The 22,117-nt window shown below is 36.5% G+C and overlaps 1 protein-coding gene across 1 annotated transcript in view; it reads right to left on the bottom strand.

Annotated features, from left to right (window-relative positions):
• Positions 1-19,438, bottom strand: part of LOC103506700 (NRAMP-like transporter smf-1) — a 33,706-nt gene extending 14,268 nt beyond the window's left edge. The window contains 7 exon segments of the mRNA XM_026821689.1: positions 2,770-2,793; positions 3,406-3,561; positions 4,463-4,601; positions 5,485-5,600; positions 5,693-5,887; positions 11,915-12,061; positions 19,148-19,438. Of these exon segments, the coding sequence (XP_026677490.1) occupies positions 2,770-2,793; positions 3,406-3,561; positions 4,463-4,601; positions 5,485-5,600; positions 5,693-5,887; positions 11,915-12,061; positions 19,148-19,228 (858 nt within the window). The 5' untranslated portion in view covers positions 19,229-19,438.
• Between the last annotated feature and the right edge of the window lie 2,679 nt (positions 19,439-22,117).

Genomic DNA, 22,117 nt, shown 5'->3' with positions numbered 1-22,117 from the left:
TTTGTTTACAGACAGACACACACACGGGCCAATGGCTGAAACTTTGGATTTAGGCTCTAGGGACCTCAGACTCAAATATTAGGCGAGCGAGGAAAAGTTTTCTCTCCGGCAGTCTCTGCACTCTGTGTATTTCTTATGGTGATTTTAGTGATCAAAAATTGATCATATCTCAGGATCGGTTTCCTTTCTTATTGCACACCTAGACCATAAAAGGAATATTCCTACCAAATTTTAGCTTTCTAGGTGTTGTGGTTCTCGAGATAGAGCGATCAGTGTGTGAACTGTGAATGGATCTCGTTCTTATAATATAAGATACTAGCTGAATTCCGTCGCTTCGCTCCGGAATCCCGCTAGTTTATCCCGAGGCATGGCCAAACTTGTGGAAAAGGCATGGCCGAACTTGTATTTGTCAAACTAAAAACATAAACGAAACTCAAATATTAGGCGAGTGAGGAAAAGTTTTCTCTCCCGCAGTCTCTGCACTCCTTATGGTGATTTTAGCGATCAATAATTGATCATATCTCAGGATCGGTTTAGATTTTCGCAAAATCCTTTCTTATTGCACACCTAGACCATAAAAGGAATATTCCTACCAAATTTCAGCTTTCTAGGTGTTGTGGTTCTAGAGATAGAGCGATCAGTGTGTGAAATGTGAATGGATCTCGTTCTTATAATATAAGCTGCTCCACTGCAGATTGAGGAAACCCTGGAAATCGATAATTGACCGAACGGAACGATAGAATAGAATATACCTTGTTTATCCTGCCAAAATGAGACTGAAAAGTTCCTTTACTCCCGCAGTCTAAACAAGGTCTTATATATTTATTGGTAAAATTTACAAAAAAGTATATAAAACCTTGCTTGATATAAAACCTAGTTGCATATAAAGATAAAGAACGATAGTGAGGTCTATGTATTAACTCGACCATTTTGCATTTGGTTCAGATGTTTGAATGTTTGTTCCGCTGTAACTCGCGATTGCCTAGTCCCATTTTCATGAAATTTGGTACATGATCTCAAAATATCTAGTAGTGATTTAATAAACTGCGAAAAACACTCAAGAATAGACAGTAACTCGCGATTGCCTAGTCCCATTTTCATGAAATTTGGTACATGATCTCAAAATATCTAGTAGTGATTTAATAAACTGCGAAAAACACGCAGAACCCGCGAGAAACGCGGGTTTCTCAAAACTCCGATGGACCCCAAAATTTAGTGAGAAAATGCCCTTTAAGTGCTAAACATGCTTGTCAAATTTCATCAAAATCAGAAAACCCGCTAGGGAGTAATTTGAAGAAATACCTGGTTATTCGTTAAAACATTTTTAAAGCATGCTATGTATGTTTTCCAGAAGATTTTTGGCAAGTATTGATAATTGGGATTTTTTGTAGAAAATACGCCGGAATAAAAAATCAATGTAAATATTCAGTTTAAGATATACTTACGCCTCTTCGTGTTTGTGACAGAGGACATTTACGCACTGCTCCACTGCAGATTGAGGAAACCCTGGAAATCGATAATTGACCGAACGGAACGATAGAATAGAATATACCTTGTTTATCCTGCCAGAATGAGACTGAAAAGTTCCTTTACTCCCGCAGTCTAAACAAGTTCTTATATATTTATTGGTAAAATTTACAAATAAGTATATAAAACCTTGCTTGATATAAAACCTAGTTGCATATAAAGATAAAGAACGATAGTGAGGTCTATGTAGTATGTATTAACTCGACCATTTTGCATTTGGTTCAGATGTTTGAATGTTCGTTCCGCTGTAACTCGCGATTGCCTAGTCCGAATGGCACAAAATACGTGGTTCTGACCGATAGTGTGAGTGCACAGAAAGAAAAAACTCAACAGTATAAAAAACAATATTATATTATTGTCAATTTATCTCGTTTGAGAGTACTTTTTATTTTCATACTAATCAGTATAAACAGCAGAACAAGGGAGGTTTTAGGTGCAGGTGCTTTGGGATGAAGAAATTCCTAACAGTTCACTTCATAGAAGAAGAAAATTATTCAAAACGGCAAAAAAATACGTAAAGGAAAAAAAAGAGATTAGAGACAGTCTGCTAATAAAATGCAACTCTCAAAAAGTTATCGCTACAAAAATGGAGAAACGAAGAATACATACCCATTATAAAAATATCACAGCCTTGAATTCTTCTAGGTCCACGATTGGCGCTAATAGAGTTTTTCCTATACCCGTGGAAAACTCAGTTCATCCTCACTAAAAATTGGCCACAACCGAAATGGAAGGGTGGGCAAGAGAAAAACATACAAAACATGGAGGGAAAAGGTATAAATATTTTAAAGGGAGAAAGGCTTTGGGGGAACATCCGATAATTTTTGGGTGGTGATTGATATAATCGATTTTCAAAACAGATTAATTCTTTGAATAATAACAAATTGATATTGGTGGGGAAAAAAATAATCGATTATATCATTCTATGATCAAAGGAAGGGGGGACAAAAGGGCAATAGAGTTTCAAGAGCTACGCTGAAAAAATTGGATATTGTGGTTTTTTAATCAGACTTCTTTCACCATTACATCCTTTTGTTAAACTAGTACTGGTTAGCAGTGGTTACTCAATTTTAACCTTTAAAATCTATGGCCTGGGTGCACATTTTCCCAAGTATATTTTTCTGCAAAGTGAGAAGTTGTCCGTGAACTATTCGGGGGGGTTAATCTACGAAGCCACTTTACAATTGAAAATTTGCTTTTTTTTTCTCGTAATCTGACCAACAAGGAAATTCAAGTATGTAATACCGCACGATTGACCTCCCGAGACTGAAAATAATTCACAGACGTTACTAGAGCTTTTGACATTTTAAGAGAAATAATTTATTCGACAATTCTGGTGACAAAACAAGCATAGGTAATTACCTAATTACTGAGGTATTTTCTACAAATATTGGGGATCGTATTAGGAAGTCAAATTATTTTACAACTAAAAATGTAAAATTCCCAAGAACAACAAGGATCGAACTTGCGCCCCTCAACTTAACACAGTTTCATGTACTTTGTACATGGTTTTATTTAGCTAAAGATCTCTAAAGATCTCGAGTGTACCTACTTCGACGTTTAAGTCATTAGGTAACTACCCAAGAACAACAAGGATCGAACTTGCGCCCCTCAACTTAACACAGTTTCATGTACTTTGTACATGGTTTTATTTAGCTAAAGATCTCGAGTGTACCTACTTCGACGTTTAAGTCATTAAGTAACTAATTTTTGAGTCACCTGTCACTCCCTCCGATTGCAGACATGCCGATTTAGACATTAAGTTACTCCCGGAAAGTAAGTTCCTTACCTTAACAAGTCCAGAGTGAAGGTACAGATTGTGAGGCATGATGACTGCCCCTACAACACCCACGTACTCCCGGAAAGTAAGTTCCTTACCTTAACAAGTCCAGAGTGAAGGTACAGATTGTGAGGCATGATGACTGCCCCTACAACACCCACAGCCACCATCAATTCATTATGACCGCAATTCTCGCACCAAGGAATGAATAAGCCTTCTATTACTCGAACTCCCTCCGGTTGCACTATGAAAAACTGAACATTATTTTATTTTTTGCCAAGATGTCAATAACTATGAATAAGCCTTCTATTACTCGAACTCCCTCCGGTTGCACTATGAAAAACTGAACATTATTTTATTTTTTGCCAAGATGTCAATAACCTTTTGGTAGAGATAAACAATCAATCAATTCAAAAAGGGGCAAATGCAGCTTTTATTCTGGAAGTATTCCCTCAAACATGTTTCCCCTAGAACAGAAAAATTCGGTCCGAATTTTCTTCAATGGCCGAGATTTGAACCCAGCACCTTCGAGTCGAACCTTTTGGTAGAGATAAACAATCAATCAATTCAAAAAGGGGCAAATGCAGCTTTTATTCTGGAAGTATTCCCTCAAACATGTTTCCTCTAGAACAGAAAAATTCGGTCCGAATTTTCTTCAATGGCCGAGATTTGAACCCAACACCTTCGAGTCGAGAATCCTTCGATTAAGTAATGGTCGGAACAACCCGAATTTGAATTCCGTTTATTTTAAACTAATTGATTAAGTAATCTGATAGGCTAAAGAGTTGAAAAATCAACCAATCAGATTCATTAATCCAAATGTTCAACTTGAACCAATCTTGGACTCAAATTGTGGCACCAATCATGACACTTCGAGTCGAGAATCCTTCGATTAAGTAATGGCCGGAACAACCCGAATTTGAATTCCGTTTATTTTAAACTAATTGATTAAGTAATCCGATAGGCTAAAGAGTTGAAAAATTAACCAATCAGATTCATTAATCCAAATGTTTAACTTGAACCAATCTTGGACTCAAATTGTGGCACCAATCATGACGGGATTTTTTTCTAATTCACTCATCGACAAAATGTAAAATCGTCGATTAAAATTCGGACCTTACTTTGTTCGGTTAAAGGACACATCAGAGTACTCACCTCATAACCAAATGAGAAGGCCATGACCGTGATAAGACAACCAAACATGAACTCAAGCTTCCTAAGGCCATACTTGTCCAGGAGAAGAAATGTAAAAGTATCTATCACCGTGATGAGAACTCCCACCCAGAGAGGTATGCTGTACAGAAGAACACACGGGAATTATTGGTTAGGTTTATATTAGACATGTATTGACATTATTGCTTACCGTTATATGTTTTTTGGGCACTTTTGGATACTCAACTGTTGGACACTTTGGAAGTTATGTAAGTATCCAAAAAACATAAAAGTATCTATCACCGTGATGAGAACTCCCACCCAGAGAGGTATGCTGTACAGAAGAACACACGGGAATTATTGGTTAGGTTTATATGAGACATGTATTGACATTATTGCTTAACGTTATATGTTTTTTGGGCACTTTTGGATACTCAACTGTTGGACACTTTGGAAGTTAAGTAGGTATCCAAAAAACATGTATCGGTAAGCAATGATGTCAACACACGGAAATTCAGAATTCATAGAAATGTAAAAGTATCTATCACCGTGATGAGAACTCCCACCCAGAGAGGTATGCTGTACAGAAGAACACACGGGAATTATTGGTTAGCTTTATATTAGACATGTATTGACATTATTGCTTAACGTTATATGTTTTTTGGGCACTTTTGGACACTTAGGAAGTTAAGTATCCAAAAAACACGTATCGGTAAGCAATGATGTCAACACACGGAAATTCAGAATTCAACAGAACACTATTCTCATTAGTACCCAGCTGCTATCCTAGTTAGCTTGGAGGGTAGCGTGCATGCCTTGTAAGCGCTAGGTCACGGATTCGATTTTCACCCAGGGCTGATTTTATCCTCAACAATACGATCCGTTCTCATTTTTCCAAATGTGATCAAAATTGGATACACTGTTCGAGAATTTTAGTGAAACAAACATTCACAGACAAACAAGAAAAATTAAGTTCAAGCTTAGAGCTCACTTCGTTATACGCCCACGAGGTAGGTTATACTTACAATCGATTAGACAGCAGGTACAGAGCGATGGCGGTTCCTATAACCTCCTGCATGTCGGACCCAATGATGGCAATCTCCATCATGATCCAAACAAATATTTTAAAGAATTTGGATCCCTAATTTATATTTTCCCTCCCTCCTAAAAAAGGCCTTTTTTTTTTTTTTTTTTTTTTTTTTTTTTTTTTTTTAATTTAATTTTTTTTGTAACTGATAGTTAATAACACTCATGTAGAGTGTCTATTGTAGAGCATCTTTCAGGTTACATGAAAGAAACACTTACTTTGTACTCTGCTGTGGTCCCGGACTGCAGATCTGATTCGATATTGCCTGGGTCCAGATAGGCAATGCTCATCAGAAACCCTGGTCCCGTGAATGCCCATAGCTTGGTGAATGAAAACGAACCCTGAAATGAATAAATTAATAAAGTTTAGGAAAAGTCATGAAGTAAACAAATGTGACAGCATATCTATTTATTGGTTAGGTCTATATTAGACATCCTATGTCTATTTTTCCTCCTCTTCCAGTGTTATTATGTAGGTGTACTCTACTAGTTTAAACTTCGACAAAATCAATATTATTTATTTATTTTTTCGGCTTTCTATTAGGTGGCAGGGTTTCCCTGGAGGAGCTCTTCCACCCAACCACTGATCTTTTCTTTTACTCTGAGAGTGTGAGCCTTTTATTTTACCAGGGAGGTTTTGAATGTTCCCTGACTGCGAGTTGGAGGAGCTCTTCCACCCAACCACTGATCTTTTCTTTTACTCTGAGAGTGTGAGCCTTTTATTTTACCAGGGAGGTTTTGAATGTTCCCAGACTGCGAGTTCCTTATGTCCCTAAGATTTATTTTACCAAATCTCTATTTGAGAAAGTACAGACAAAAGTAAAATTTCATAGCTTTAAATGACCTACATACGAGTATTGATTACATTTTTATATCTTCCTTATAATTTCCCAACCTACATACGAGTATTGATTACATTTTTTTATATCTTCCTTATAATTTCCCAATAGTATAGGAACCTCTGTTAACGTGAGCGTCATCACACATGGAACGATTTTTATCTAACCTCCGAACAAATAAAATATCTCAAGTGTATGAGATTAGGCTCTTCGTATGTTATAACTTGATTTGTCGGTAATACATTCAATAAATTGCCCCAAATGTTTTATTCAATGATACCTCGGAAAAAATAACAGGTCAGTGACTTACAGGCGAAGTAAACTGCGAGTTCCTTATGTCCCTAAGATTTATTTTACCAAATCTCTATTTGAGAAAGTACAGACAAAAGTAAAATTTCATATCTTTAAATGACCTACATACGAGTATTGATTACATTTTTATATCTTCCTTATAATTTCCCAATAGTATAGGAACCTCTGTTACGTGAGCGTCAATCACACATGGAACGATTTTTATCTAACCTCCGAACAAATAAATATCTCAAGTGTATGAGATTAGACTCTTCGTATGTTATAGCTTGTTTTGTCGGTAATACATTCAATAAATTGCCCCAAATGTTTTATTCAATGATACCTCGGAAAAAATAACAGGTCAGTGACTTGCAGGCGAAGTAATGGACTAATCTGGGAGCCCAGATTCGACTCTTATTAGATGTTTAAACTCCTAAGATACTTTCGATTTTACCTCTGAAATGATAAAAGCTAATATAACAACAAATTATACCAATATTATATATTAGTAGCGATATAAAATCTAAAATATTGAAATAAAAAGGTGCTTTATGGGACTCCATAAGTATGAAGCTGTGTCTTCCAACAGATGATGTAGCTGTTGTTTCATTGCTACGAAATAAAAACGGCGGTGATACGCCCATTTCAATGCAAAAAAGAATATAAAGAAGCAATTTTATATCTAGGTACACTGGTACACTAGTATTCAAGGAATTTTAATATTCAATGTCAATAAAATTACAAATTTGTACTTTTATCTAGGAGCACGGAGGCAAAGTACTAATAACATTGAAATGAAGTACCAAAAATAAAACAAACACCATTATTATTATTATAATTATTTTAAATTAATTTTTATTGAGAACATTGAACATTATATGGATTTTTTGAAGAATGCTTAATGTTTTCGATTCACGTGGAAGAGATTAAAATATAAATTTTGGTACAATCTAAGTAGGTATAATTTGTTGTTATACATACCTAATACCTTTTATTTTTCAGAGGTAAAATCAAAGTATCTTAGGAGTTTAAACATCTAATCCGACCTCAGTGGATTAAAATGGATTAAAATCTCGAGATGAGATTATTTTTTTTTTTTTTTTTTTTTTTTTTTTCTTCAATGAGAATTTCAAATCTTCTAATGTTAAGAAGTGCGTTCGTACTTCAATTAGCTACCTCAAGCGTGGATATCAACAGATACGTTGGTCCGATCATGATTGATTAATAGGAAGGTAATCACTAGGTGAGATACTGAAGTTAGAAGTTAGACAATGTTTGAAAGAAAGAACTGTTTAGGAGGTCTTATCGTCCTGAAATTGAAGAGAGGAGGATGTGATAGGAAAAAGACAGCAGAACTATCTCTGCACGAGACTTTTATTGTCTTATGGCGTTTATTCACTTTTTATCACAAAACGCGGAAGTAGGAAAGGGTATGACAATGACAACATAAATGACTTCTAGGTGTTGTGGTTCTCGAGATAGAGCGATCAGTGTGTGAAATGTGAATGAGTGAATGGATCTCGTTCTTATAATATAAGATTGTAGTGCTCTTTTTACGCAATTTCTCAAATTGTTTCCCCTAAACAGTCTTCTAAACTGCAAAGCTTTTCATCAGGATTGAAAAAATGGGAAAATCTCACTAGGTATCAAAAAAATGCTCGATAAGCTCTGTTGTTTCTAAAGCGCCGATACCTATCCAACTCTACTTACATCGAATTTGTTCATATTAAAAAAGAAAATCAATTCTGTTCAACTCATAAACATAGAACTATCTCTGCACGAGACTTTTATTGTCTTATGGCGTTTATTCACTTTTTATCACAAAACGCGGAAGTAGGAAAGGGTATGACAACATAAATGACAATTTCTCAAATTGTTTCCCCTAAACAGTCTTCTAAACTGCAAAGCTTTTCATCAGGATTGAAAAAATGGGAAAATCTCACTAGGTATCGAAAAAATGCTCGATAAGCTCTGTTGTTTCTAAAGCGCCGATACCTATCCAACTCTACTTACATCGAATTTGTTCATATTAAAAAAGAAAATCAATTCTGTTCAACTCATAAACATAGAACTATCTCTGCACGAGACTTTTATTGTCTTATGGCGTTTATTCACTTTTTATCACAAAACGCGGAAGTATGACACCATAAATGACTGCACATACACAGTATTAATTATAAAGGACACTGGTCACTATCAAATGTTGAAAAGAACAATCAATTATTTCATTTCTTAATGACTTTTTAATTGCTTCTGTTATTTTAAGGTGTTCGTAACAACTCTCTACCATGTAGTGTTTACACCCAGATGTTAACACAGTAATCACTGATAACAGACAAGTATAAGGGGGGGATTATAACTTCATACTATATACATTCTACATACCTACCTACATAGTACGTACATTTATAGTTCTTATCTATCTCTCTAAAATGAGTGCAAAAAAAAGGGACTTCGTAACAGGGGGCACGGACCTGTTTTGCGACTTCAAACTTATTTTGAACTTCAGGATTAGAAAAAAAAAAAAAACAATTAGATGATTTTAGCCTGTTAAGCTTCTTTGTAAGTCCTTGAAGTAATGCCATGATTTGTCATTTGATGAAAAAATACCAATTGCATTTGATGAGAAAAAAAAGTACCAGTACCTCCTAGTAAGAAAATGTGTAAAAAGCAAGATTCAAGGTTTTAGCCTGTTAAGCTTCTTTGTAAGTCCTTGAAGTAATGCCATGATTTGTCATTTGATGAAAAAATACCAATTGCATTTGATGAGAGAAAAAAAGTACCAGTACCTCCTAGTAAGAAAATGTGTAAAAAGCAAGATTCAACATAACTTTGTGGGCCCAAGACCATTTTTCAATGTAGGTAGGTATCTAACTTCCTACTCCAGCCATAAGACAAGAACTCAAATTGTTTCAATCAAACAGATTACAAGGACTTTTTGATAGTGCTACTGACTACCAATGATTTGATACCTTAGAAGCAAATGAATATGTAAAACTCAATTACTTAGATATAGTATGACAGTTGGAGCCCTTTGCTTCTAAGATACCTAGTGGATTTATAAGTTGAACAAGCTTATTCATAAGTTACATTTGAAACAAACATGGGGGTGGTACCACAGTAAATTAATGTAGATGATTTAAAAAACAATTAGATGATTTTAGCCTGTTAAAGTAATGCCATGATTTGTCATTTGATGAAAAAATACCAATTGCATTTGATGAGGAAAAAAAAGTACCAGTACCTCCTAGTAAGAAAATGTGTAAAAAGCAAGATTCAACGTAACTTTGTGGGCCCAAGACCATTTTTCAATGTAGGTAAGTATCTAACTTCCTACTCCAGCCATAAGACAAGAACTCAAATTGTTTCAATCAAACAGATTACAAGGACTTTTTGATAGTGCTACTGACTACCAATGATTTGATACCTTAGAAGCAAATGAATAAAACTCAATTAGATATAGTATGACAGTTGGAGCCCTTTGGTTCTAAGATACCTACTTAGTGGATTTACAAGTTGAACAAGCTTATTCATAAGTTACATTTGAAACAAACATGGGGGTGGTACCACAGTAAAGTAATGAATGACTAAGAAACAAAAGAAGAGGAAAGTAGTAGTATAGGAACCGTGAGCGTCATGAGCGTCATCACACATGGAACGATTTTTATCTAACCTCCGAACAAATAAATATCTCAAGTGTATGAGATTAGGCTCTTCGTATGTTATAGCTTGTTTTGTCGGTAATACATTCAATAAATTGCCCCAATTGTTTTATTCAATATGATGCCTCGGAAAAAATAACAGGTCAGTGACTTGCAGGCGAAGTAATGGACTAATCTGGGAGCCCAGATTCGACTCTTATTAGATGTTTAAACTCCTAAGATACTTTCGATTTTACCTCTGAAATGATAAAAGGTATTCTAACAACAGATTATACCTATATTATATATTAGTGGCGATATAAAATCTAAAATATTGAAATAAAAAGGTGCTTTATGGGACTCCATAAGTATGAAGCTGTGTCTTTTAACAGATGATGTAGCAGTTGTTTCATTGCTACGAAATAAAAACGGCGGTAATACGCCCATTTCAATTCAAAAAAGAATATAAAGAAGCAAATTTATATCTAGGTACACTAGTATTCAAGGAATTTTAATATTCAATGTCAATAAAATTTCAAATTTGTACTTTTATCTAGGCGCACGGAGGCAAAGTACTAATAACATTGAAATGAAGTACCAAAAATAAAACAAAGACCATTATTATTATAATTATTTTAAATTAATTTTTATTGAGAACATTGAACATTATATGGATTTTTTGAAGAATGCTTAATGTTTTCGATTCACGTGGAAGAGATTAAAATATAAATTTTGGTACAATCTAAGTAGGTATAATTTGTTGTTATACATACCTAATACCTTTAATTTTTCAGAGGTAAAATCAAAGTACCTATCTTAGGAGTTTAAACATCTAATCCGACCTCAGTGGATTAAAATGGATTAAAATCTCGAGATGAGATTAAAAGTGCGTACATCTTTTCCTACCTCACGGGTTGTTTTTTTTTTTTTTTTTTTTTTTTTTTCTTTAAAAAAAAAAGGTAATCCGGTGTCTCCTCGTCTGTTTCAGAACCATCAGTGTCGGATAACGACAGTTCAGTCCAGAGTACCAGTGATCAGACCCCGGTCTGGGTGACAGGGAATGGGAGTCGCAATGGCCCCACCTGTCAGGTTCATGATTTGGCCCCCCTCATCCTGTCAGGCCATCCGCAGTCCTCCACTCGAGCCATGCCTTTTACTACAGATCTGTAGAGCAGTGCTTCTCAAAGTTGGCGTAACCGCGGCACACTTCTCAAGACTCCAATTTTTCCGCGACATAAAAAAGGCGTGGGTTCAATCCCAGCCGAGGTATGGAATTTTATCCTCAATATAATTTGAGAATTTGACCACAATAATAGTAGTAGTCTACTGCTGGAGTAAAGGGACTTTTCAGTCCTATGCGAGCAGTATAAATAAGCATTATTATTATTATTATTCTCCGAAGCTAAAAATAATAAAGCTTCTAAGTATCCTCAGTATAATAAAGTTAGTAATGCTAGTATGCTCAGTATTGAAACCCCTCGAAGCCTCGGTCCCAGAAAGCAAACACAAAAAGCCCACTCCGAGGCTTAGGTGTAGGGGCAAACAGCCCTAAAGGATGGGTTAAGCTACTAGGAATCTACGAATCTACATCTACTTACCGATTCCACGTCCGGGATTTGAACCCTCGATCCTTTCTCATCCACTCTGACGCCACTCAGTGGCACTGTACTGGATCCATTGACCAGGTTTCGCTTCGTATTGTCGTTGGATGGAGGTGAACTATCTTCATTGTATTCAGAGGTTGCCTGGAAACACGCAAAATGAAAACGAAAGAGAAAATTCATGAGAGATTAGGGACTTTAGGGAGGGGAAGGGGGGACAGAAACAAACAAAATTAAAATAAAAAAAAGCATTAATCAAAGGTTAGTTATAGTTATCCTCCATCTCCGTTTATGAAAACGAAAGAGAAAATTCATGAGAGATTAGGGACTTTAGGGAGGGGAAGGGGGGACAGAAACAAACAAAATTAAAATAAAAAAAGAGCATTAATCAAAGGTTAGTTATAGTTATCCTCCATCTCCGTTGATGTAATCACCAATAAAATGTTTGATCGTTCGTTAAACGTACTGTATGACAAAAATGAAATTTAAACTTTCCGCCCTAATGGCCTCCGGGGGGTGAAAATTGATGTTTCAAATATTTATTTTTGGGTCTGGATTTCTATGTGATATGGTGATATCTCGAGAACGGTTTGTCGTAAAGCGATGAAATTTGGTATGCTATACCGGTATGGTCCACGGACGCGACTGTAACAATTTGGTAAAAATCGGACAGTCATTCATATATCAACCAAAGTCGTACTGTATGACAAAAATGAAATTTAAACTTTCCGCCCTAATGGCCTCCGGGGGGTGAAAATTGATGTTTCAAATATTTATTTTTGGGACTGGATTTCTATGTGAATTATTAATGCGACATATTTGAAGCAAAAATCACTTATCAAAATACTCATTATCAAATCACTTATCAAATCACTCATCAAAATGAACTAATACTCGACCTTGACTGTCGATATGAAAAAATGGGCAGTAAGGTCCCCGTCTATGCAAGCTATCGTATTGTCGTTGGATGGAGGTGAACTATCTTCATTGTATTCAGAGGTTGCCTGGAAACACGCAAAATGAAAACGAAAGAGAAAATTAATGAGAGATTAGGGACTTTAGGGAGGGGAAGGGGGGACAGAAACGAACAAAATTAAATTAAAAACTTCAGCAGACTCTTTTTTGAAAATTGGTGCCTGTTTTCAGTTTCCACGTATTATCAACATGCACAGAGGCACACAGAGGTAATGCGAGGAGCGAAAATTTAAAATTACATTGCACATTGCATACTTAAAGTAGTTTACAGGCGTTCATAAAAATATTTTATCAGAATGATGGGACATCATGCAAAATAAAACGTAGCATAACCACTAACCAGTCTAGTTATTAGTTATTACCTAGATTAGCTTGGTTGGTAACGCATCTACAGTAAATCTCATAGTCAGGTGTTTACCTACATTGTGTTATATTGTTCTTGGAAAAGAACGCAATGTGAAAACCAAGCTCCCACGTGACTTCCATGCTAAGAATTTCCTATTGCAAAATCAGCACAAAGCTCACTCCGTTGAATTTCCTATCTACTATCTATTGCAACTCTACAGAACACAAAGCTCACTGGGGAAAAAATAATACACTTTTGAGGGGAAGTATCTGGGCGAGATTAATGCCTAAGGTTTAGGTCTAGGGCAAGAACTGGCGGGCCAAAATTTAAACTTTCCGCCCTAATGGCCTCCGGGGGGTGAAAATTGATGTTTCAAATATTTATTTTTGGGTCTGGATTTCTATGTGATATCTCGAGAACGGTTTGTCGTAGAGCGATGAAATTTGGTATGCTATACCGGTATGATCCACGGACGCGACTGTAACAATTTGGTAAAAATCGAACAGTCATTCATACATCAACCAAAGTTAATGTTGCTTCGAACTTCGAAAAAAAAATCAATTTTTTCCATAGGTACTTTATATGATTCCTTATTACACGGGGAGCATTTTAAGATAGGAAATCTTATTGGCCGCCGCAGGCGGTCGATTTTTGGACTTAGAAATTTAAAAAAAAAGTTCAATTTTTGGACAGTTTTAAATGATCCCTTATTACATGGGGAGCATTTTTTTTTCAAGGTATTCATAAAACACAACAAATCAACAAAATATTCACAAACATAATACATCCGTAAAATCAAATGCCTGATGGGGAATATATCCGTGTAAACATTAAACTAATTCTCGACCTTGACTGTCGATATGAAAAAATGGGCAGTAAGGTCCCCGTCTATGCAAGCTACAAGTTCGGCCATGCCTTTTCCACAAGTTTGGCCATGCCTCGGGACTAGCGGGATTCCGGAGCGAAGCGACGGAATTCAGCTAGTACATCCATAAAATCAAATGCCTGATGGGGAATATATCCGTGTAAACATTAAACTAATACTCGACCTTGACTGTCGATATGAAAAAATGGGCAGTAAGGTCCCCGTCTATGCAAGCTATGTTTCATTACATAACATACGAGTACGAGGAATGTAGCATCGTAATGATTAGCGCAATGATATTGAGTGCAGTGGAATACACCGCCATGCATTGAGTATTTACAATTTATTCGACTGGGTTCGAGATTTGTATTGAACAAATAAAATATCCATTTCCGTCTAGAGTCAGTACTTAAATGATTAGTCGAATGACTCAGATGGACCAACCTCAGTGGTATAGTGTTTAATGCGGTGGACTTCGGCTGTGGAGGTTGGTGGTTCAAGTCCAAGTGAAGTCATAAAATTTAGCCAAGTGTACCTAACCAACCTCAGTGGTATAGTGTTTAATGCGGTGGACTTCGGCTGTGGAGGTTGGTGGTTCAAGTCCAAGTGAAGTCATAAAATTTAGCAAAGTGTACCTATTTGTTCGGGAGACATTTGTGATAACGGACAACATTCATGCTTACTTAACAAAATTGAAAATTATTTAATTAGGGAGAAAAAAGAGGTCCAACTCCGCATTTTTGTCCTCATAGTAGGTACTTACTTGCAAGTACCTATTTGTTCGGGAGACATTTGTGATAACGGACAACATTCATGCTTAACAAAATTGAAAATTATTTAATTAGGGAGAAAAAAGAAGTCCAACTCCGCATTTTTGTCCTCATAGTAGGTACTTACTTGTAAGGGGGGGGGGCAATAATTCAAACAGTGATGTACCTACATGACGACCCAAAAAAGCTTCAAAAAATCAACTTTCATTAGGAGCTTTTGCCACAAATCACCCCCACCCTTTGCGGCCCTCAAAGTAAAGGCCGACTCTCATGCGGCCCTTATACTTATCGAAGTTGGAAATCCCTGTAACCTACGATAGGAAAATTACGTGTGTTTTCTTATCGATTTTTTACATTGGTCAACTTTCATTAGGAGCTTTTGCCACAAATCACCCCCACCCTTTGCGGCCCTCAAAGTAAAGGCCGACTCTCATGCGGCCCTTATACTAATCGAAGTTGGAAATCCCTGTAAGTGATGTACCTACATGACGACCCAAAAAAGCTTCAAAAAATCAACTTTCATTAGGAGCTTTTGCCACAAATCACCCCCACCCTTTGCGACCCTCAAAGTAAAGGCCGACTCTCATGCGGCCCTTATACTAATCGAAGTTGGAAATCCCTGTAATCTACGATAGGAAAATTACGTGTGTTTTCTTATCGATTTTTTACATTGGTAGGTAAGTACTTAAGTAGATAGCAGCTACGTAGCTACTCGATCAAGTACTCATAACTCACACCTGTATGCTAGGCCAATATCGTAGAAGCAAAACTGACTATCAAACATCAAACTTTTCAGGGGGAGGAAAATACGGATCCCCCCCCCCTTTTTTTAGATATCAACACTGTATTGTTATTGACAAAATTGTGCCTTCATTTGGTGCCATGTATGGCTGGATACGTTTTTATAAATAAACACCTGTATGCTAGGCCAATATCGTAGAAGCAAAACTGACTATCAAACATCAAACTTTTCAGGGGGAGGAAAATACGGATCCCCCCCTTTTTTTTTAGATATCAACACTGTATTGTTATTGACAAAATTGTGCCTTCATTTAGTGCCATGTATGGCTGGATACGTTTTTATAAATAAATTGTAGTGCTCTTTTTACGGCACCTGTATGCTAGGCCAATATCGTAGAAGCAAAACTGACTATCAAACATCAAACTTTTCAGGGGGAGGAAAATACGGATCCCCCCCCTTTTTTTTTAGACATCAACACTGTATTGTTATTGACAAAATTGTGCCTTCATTTAGTGCCATGTATGGGTATGGCTGGATACGTTTTTATAAATAAACTAGCTGAATTCCGTCGCTTCGCTCCGGAATCCTGCTAGTTCATCCCCAGGCATGGCCAAACTTGTGGAAAAGGCATGGCCGAACTTGTAAATAGTCTTGTTTACAGATACCCTGTAGTAACGTATGAATAGAGAATAAAACCTCTTGTTTACAGATACCCTGTAGTAACGTATGAATAGAGAGTAAAACCTCTTGTTTACAGATACCCTGTAGTAACGTATGAATAGAAATAATCAAGTTGAACATCTCAGATTTCAGTCGATACCTAACACTAACATAGGTACTTGGGCTGTAGAGATGAGGTCCCTAGAGCCTAAATCCAAAGTTTCAGCCATTGGTCCGTGTGTCTGTCCTTCCTTCTGTCTGTAAACAAAATATCTCGAGAATGGTAAGAGCTAGAGACTGAAATTTGGCATGCAGCTGTCAAATGTGACAAGGATCCAACACGAAACTTTTGGTTAAGATCGGTGCATTGCTTGGCGGCATTTCGCACGGTAAGAGCTAGAGACTTGAAATTTGGCATGTAGCTGTCAAATGTGACAAGGATGCAACACGAAACTTTTGGTTAAGATTGGTGCATTACTTGGCGGTATTTCGCCCGCTTTTTGGCGGTTTTCGGTAAGCGAAAATTTAAAATTACATTGCACATTGCATACTTAAAATAGTTTACAGGCGTTCATAAAAATATTTTATCAGAATGATGAGACATTATGCAAAATAAAACGTAGCGTAGCCACTAACCAGTCTAGTTATTAGATTAGCCTGGTTGGTAACGCCTCTACCTTGTACCTAAGCACTAGACGGTTCGATTACCGATAAAGTAATGCCCCTTTATACGGGAAAATAATAATCGTTTTTCAATAGGTATTATGTATAGTTGTATACTTAATAATATGAATCTACCTGCTGATATTTAACAACATCGGTACCTACCTAAACCTAATATGAGTAACCTTGTCAGGCAAATGAGAGTAAAACCTCTTTGTTTACAGATACCCTGTAGTAACGTATGAATAGAAAGTATCTCGGGAACGGTATGAGCTAGAGACTTGAAATTTGGTATGTAGTCCACAAATGTGACAAGGATGCAACACAAAATACTTGGTTAGAATAGGTGCTGTAGTTGGCGGCATTTCGGCCGCTTTTTGGCAGGTTTCGACCATTTTTTGGCGGTTTTCAGCTATACCGACTAAACGGTTAGAGATATTGTAAAAGTTAAGGTGAAAGAACACTCAAATAAGCATAATTTAATAGGATAAGGAAAGTCGTGTGATGTTCACACCAGATTTTTCAATGCCAATCTGAAGGTGGGTAATATGTACGTATAGGTAGGAAGGTAGGTGTAGGTCCGTAGTTAAATTACCTAACTTAAGTCAGCTTAAATCTTTCTAATACCCACGAGTATGTCTTCTTCTATTTTTAAGCAACGCAACAACCTTTCGTATGGTTGGTATCAGGATGGGTTGGATCTACCTACTTGGTCGTTATCAGAGTGGAATCATGGAATGAAGAGGTTAACAAGAACACATGGTCAGAATTTCAGATTTATAGGTACTAAAAGCTTATCTCTCCCGGTAGGTATAGGTACCTACTTGAAAGAGATCCTAATACTGATATCAGGGACCTACTTGAATTCGACCTTAATACTGAAACGGAATTCGACCTTAATACCTACTGAAACGCGTAGGTAGATAGTACTAGATAGGTAAGTACTTGATTATAGGTACTTACCTACAGATCCGGCTAAAGTACAATAGGTCTATAGAACCTACAGCAAAAGTAGGTTCACATTATTATAATATGTAGGTGTAGGGGACTTCATAATCGGCAAACTATTTTATACATAGAAAAGTGTGATGTAAATTTATCGGGACATGAGGTACACAATAGGGCTTCCTGGAAGAGACTGAAAAAAAAAAACACACTCAAATAAGCATAATTTAATAGGATAAGGAAAGTCGTGTGATGTTCACACCAGATTTTTCAATGCCAATCTGAAGGTGGGTAATAATTTATGTACGTATAGGTATGTAGGTGTAGGTCCGTAGTTAAATTAACTTAAATCAGCTTAAATCTTTCTAATACCCACGAGTAGATCATCTTCTATTTTTAAGCAATGCAACAACCTTTCGTATGGTTGGTATCAGGATGGGTTGGATCTACCTACTTGGTCGTTATCAGAGTGGAATCATGGAATGAAGAGGTTAACAAGAACACATGGTCAGAATTTCAGATTTATATAGGTACTAAAAGCTTATCTCTCCCGGTAGGTAGGTAGGTACCTACTTGAAAGAGATCCTAATACTGATATCAGGTACCTACTTGAATTCGACCTTAATACTGAAACGGAATTCGACCTTAATACCTACTGAAACGCGTAGGTAGATAGGGATCTACCTACTTGGTCGTTATCAGAGTGGAATCATGGAATGAAGAGGTTAACAAGAACACATGGTCAGAATTTCAGATTTATAGGTAGGTACTAAAAGCTTATCTCTCCCGGTAGGTATAGGTACCTACTTGAAAGAGATCCTAATACTGATATCAGGGACCTACTTGAATTCGACCTTAATACTGAAACGGAATTCGACCTTAATACCTACTGAAACGCGTAGGTAGATAGGTAAGTACTTGATTATTAGGTACTTACCTACAGATCCGGCTAAAGTACAATAGGTCTATAGAACCTACAGCAAAAGTAGGTTCACATTATTATAGGTGTAGGGGACTTCATAATCGGCAAATTATTTTATACATAGAAAAGTGTGATGTAAATTTATTGGGACATGAGGTACACAATAGGGCTTCCTGGAAGAGACTGAAAAAAACGACTCTAGACCCTATAAAATAGGAAAAGGCTAGGAAGAAGAGAAAGAAAAGGAGTAAATGTTTGAAGTACCCACAGGTACTTATGGATAGGTACCTACCACATAGCTACGTAACCTTCAACTCAAAAGTTAGTTCAAGAACTTCTTACCTGGAATGCCGGGTTCGAAACTCCGAAAATTCTGAACACAGGTCCTGTCCTGGTGGCATCTGCATCTTCAAACTCCTTCATTATTCAGATATAGTGGGTAATAATCACTGATATGTTTAGATTAGAAAGAAAATCGTACCTACGTTTAATAAAATTGAGATTGACGTATAATAGTCTGAGATTTTACTCCTTTTAAAAGGATTATTTAAAAAATATTCATCGAGGATTATTTAAAAGGAAAAGGACTATTTAAATAACTAGGTATTAGTCCGTGCCTTAACCTCTTAACACGAGTATAGGTACATATGTTAGACAATAGACAGGTAGTAAAAAATTATTGATATAATGACAGAATGACACACATTAAATTATCATCCTTTTAATGATTACTCTATAAGTGGAGATAAATCATTAATAGGTATCTCTCTACCTACCTACCTACCTACCGTAAAGTCATACAACTTGAGCCACGAGGTAGAGATAGAACTTTAGACACGGGGTTAAGTGGCAGAGAATGTCTTAGGTATTAACTTGTCACCGATTTCAACCTAAAAACTTTACCTTTCCTCTTTACATTTACCTAAACCTAAAAACTCTACCTTTTGCTTCCCCCTCTACCAATCTACTTCAGGATTAGAAAAAAAAAAAAAACAATTAGATGATTTTAGCCTGTTAAGCTTCTTTGTAAGTCCTTGAAGTAATGCCATGATTTGTCATTTGATGAAAAAATACCAATTGCATTTGATGAGGAAAAAAAAGTACCAGTACCTCCTAGTAAGAAAATGTGTAAAAAGCAAGATTCAAGGTAACTTTGTGGGCCCAAGACCATTTTTCAATGTAGGTAGGTATCTAACTTCCTACTCCAGCCATAAGACAAGAACTCAAATTGTTTCAATCAAACAGATTACAAGGACTTTTTGATAGTGCTACTGACCACCAATGATTTGATACCTTAGAAGCAAATGAATAAAACTCAATTAGATATAGTATGACAGTTGGAGCCCTTTGCTTCTAAGATACCTAGTGGATTTATAAGTTGAACAAGCTTATTCATAAGTTACATTTGAAACAAACATGGGGGTGGTACCACAGTAAATGACTAAGAAACAAAAGAGGAGGAAAGTAGTAAGTAACTGTGTAACTTCTCAAAATAGATTTAACATGGAATTAGTTTGTTTATGATAAGGAAATTTCCAACTAGTCAATTGAACATTCATATTTATTTGATGCAGATTTCATACTCATTAATGATGAGTAATGAGCACATACCTACTCCAGTGATTAGAGGTAGGTACCTATTCATAATTTTATTTCAGAGGCCTTTCATCACCCACTGCATTTCCACAACAATATTTTCATTTTGTCTTGATACATCTTTTTCTTGGAACTGGTGGAAATTTTAGACTTTGAATTGTACCTATCTATGTACACGTACAGGGTGCACTGACACATTTTTTTTAGTTAAAGCTTCAAAAGTCATGACAATGAAAAATTGGTACAAAAAGGAGCTGTCACAAATTTAATGAGCAATGACCAGTGTTATTAATAGGGTTATGAAGTTTGTCCCGGGTGGGAATAGAACCCCTACCAAGCCCACACAAAACAGGCGCGTTACCCTCGAAGCTAACTAGGTTGGTCTTTTTCATTGTTGTGGCTTATGAAAAATTATTGGGAAAACACTGAGTTCACTCTAGTTGTGAGACTTTATTTTTCAACTTCCTAGAGAGCACATGATTTTTTTCTGAAGTTTTTGCCTCCTCCAGAAACACATACGTTTTTTTCTGTCCCCCAACCCAAATACGGCCCTGAATAACTTGTGAAACTCTCAAACAAATGAGTTTTTTCCCCTAAACGTAAGCACTTATCGGAGAACGAATACTAAGGAGATTAAGTAGGACTTAACAATAATAACAAATAATTGATAATAATCAATATCTATTTGTCCCACATTAAGGCTGAATGAAGGTGTTGGTTGATGTTGGAAAAAAATCTGGTGTGAACGACTTTCCTTATCCAATTGAGGATTTCTCTGATGATCATGGAAAGTAATTTTTAGGGGTTTACATACGATATAAAGATATTTTGAATAACATTTTACTATACAGAGATCTTCTTCTAAGCTAAAAATAATAAAGCTTCTAAGTATCCTCAGTATAATAAAGTTAGTAAGTAATGCTAGTATCCTCAGTATTGAAACCCCTCGAGCCTCGGTCCCAGAAAGTACTTACCGATTCGGTCTCGCTGGAGGACGTAAAACTCAGACAAAACCAGCCCTGTCAAGCCACAGACAATAACACTGGCTCTTTTGAGGGTACCTGAATGGGACTATGGTCAAGTCCGTCTCAGGAAGTAGGGTACAACGACATAATTATGTACCTGAATATCCCTCATTAGACCCCAGAGCGAGCTCTCTGGCCTAGATGGCACCTCTTGGTATCCGCTGAATGGAATAATACGAGTATATGGACTCACAGCCTTCTCTGGAATAAACCTGACTGTGCGGACTTTATAGAGCTGCTGCAGGTGAATTTTAGAGAAACTGAAGAGGTTGAAATATACCAGTGAGGGTGCTTCTAGGTTCCATCAAGGCCCCCGAGAGCAGACTCTAAATCCCTCAAGACCCCTTCGGTTCGGAGGTCTTGAGCCAAGCCCTCTAGCCTGGATGGCACCTCTTGGTATCCTCTTAATGGAATAATACATATATGGACTTGGCTTATGAAAAATTATTGGGAAAACACTGAGTTCACTCTAGTTGTGAGACTTTATTTTTCAACTTCCTAGAGAGCACATGATTTTTTCTGAAGTTTTTGCCTCCTCCAGAAACACATACGTTTTTTCTGCATGAACCCTAAAAAACGTGTGAATCAATGCTGACCTCCAGATGTTAAAGAACAACATTTACACTCATGTGAGAGTCTGTTAGGAGATTTATACTTATATAGAAAAATTACAAAAATAAAATCAAAGTCA

The sequence above is a fragment of the Diaphorina citri genome, unplaced genomic scaffold (assembly GCF_000475195.1).
Source record: "Diaphorina citri unplaced genomic scaffold, Diaci psyllid genome assembly version 1.1 scaffold255, whole genome shotgun sequence".
Taxonomy (NCBI): Eukaryota; Metazoa; Arthropoda; class Insecta; order Hemiptera; family Psyllidae; genus Diaphorina; species Diaphorina citri.
This window is presented reverse-complemented; position numbering and strand designations above follow the sequence as displayed.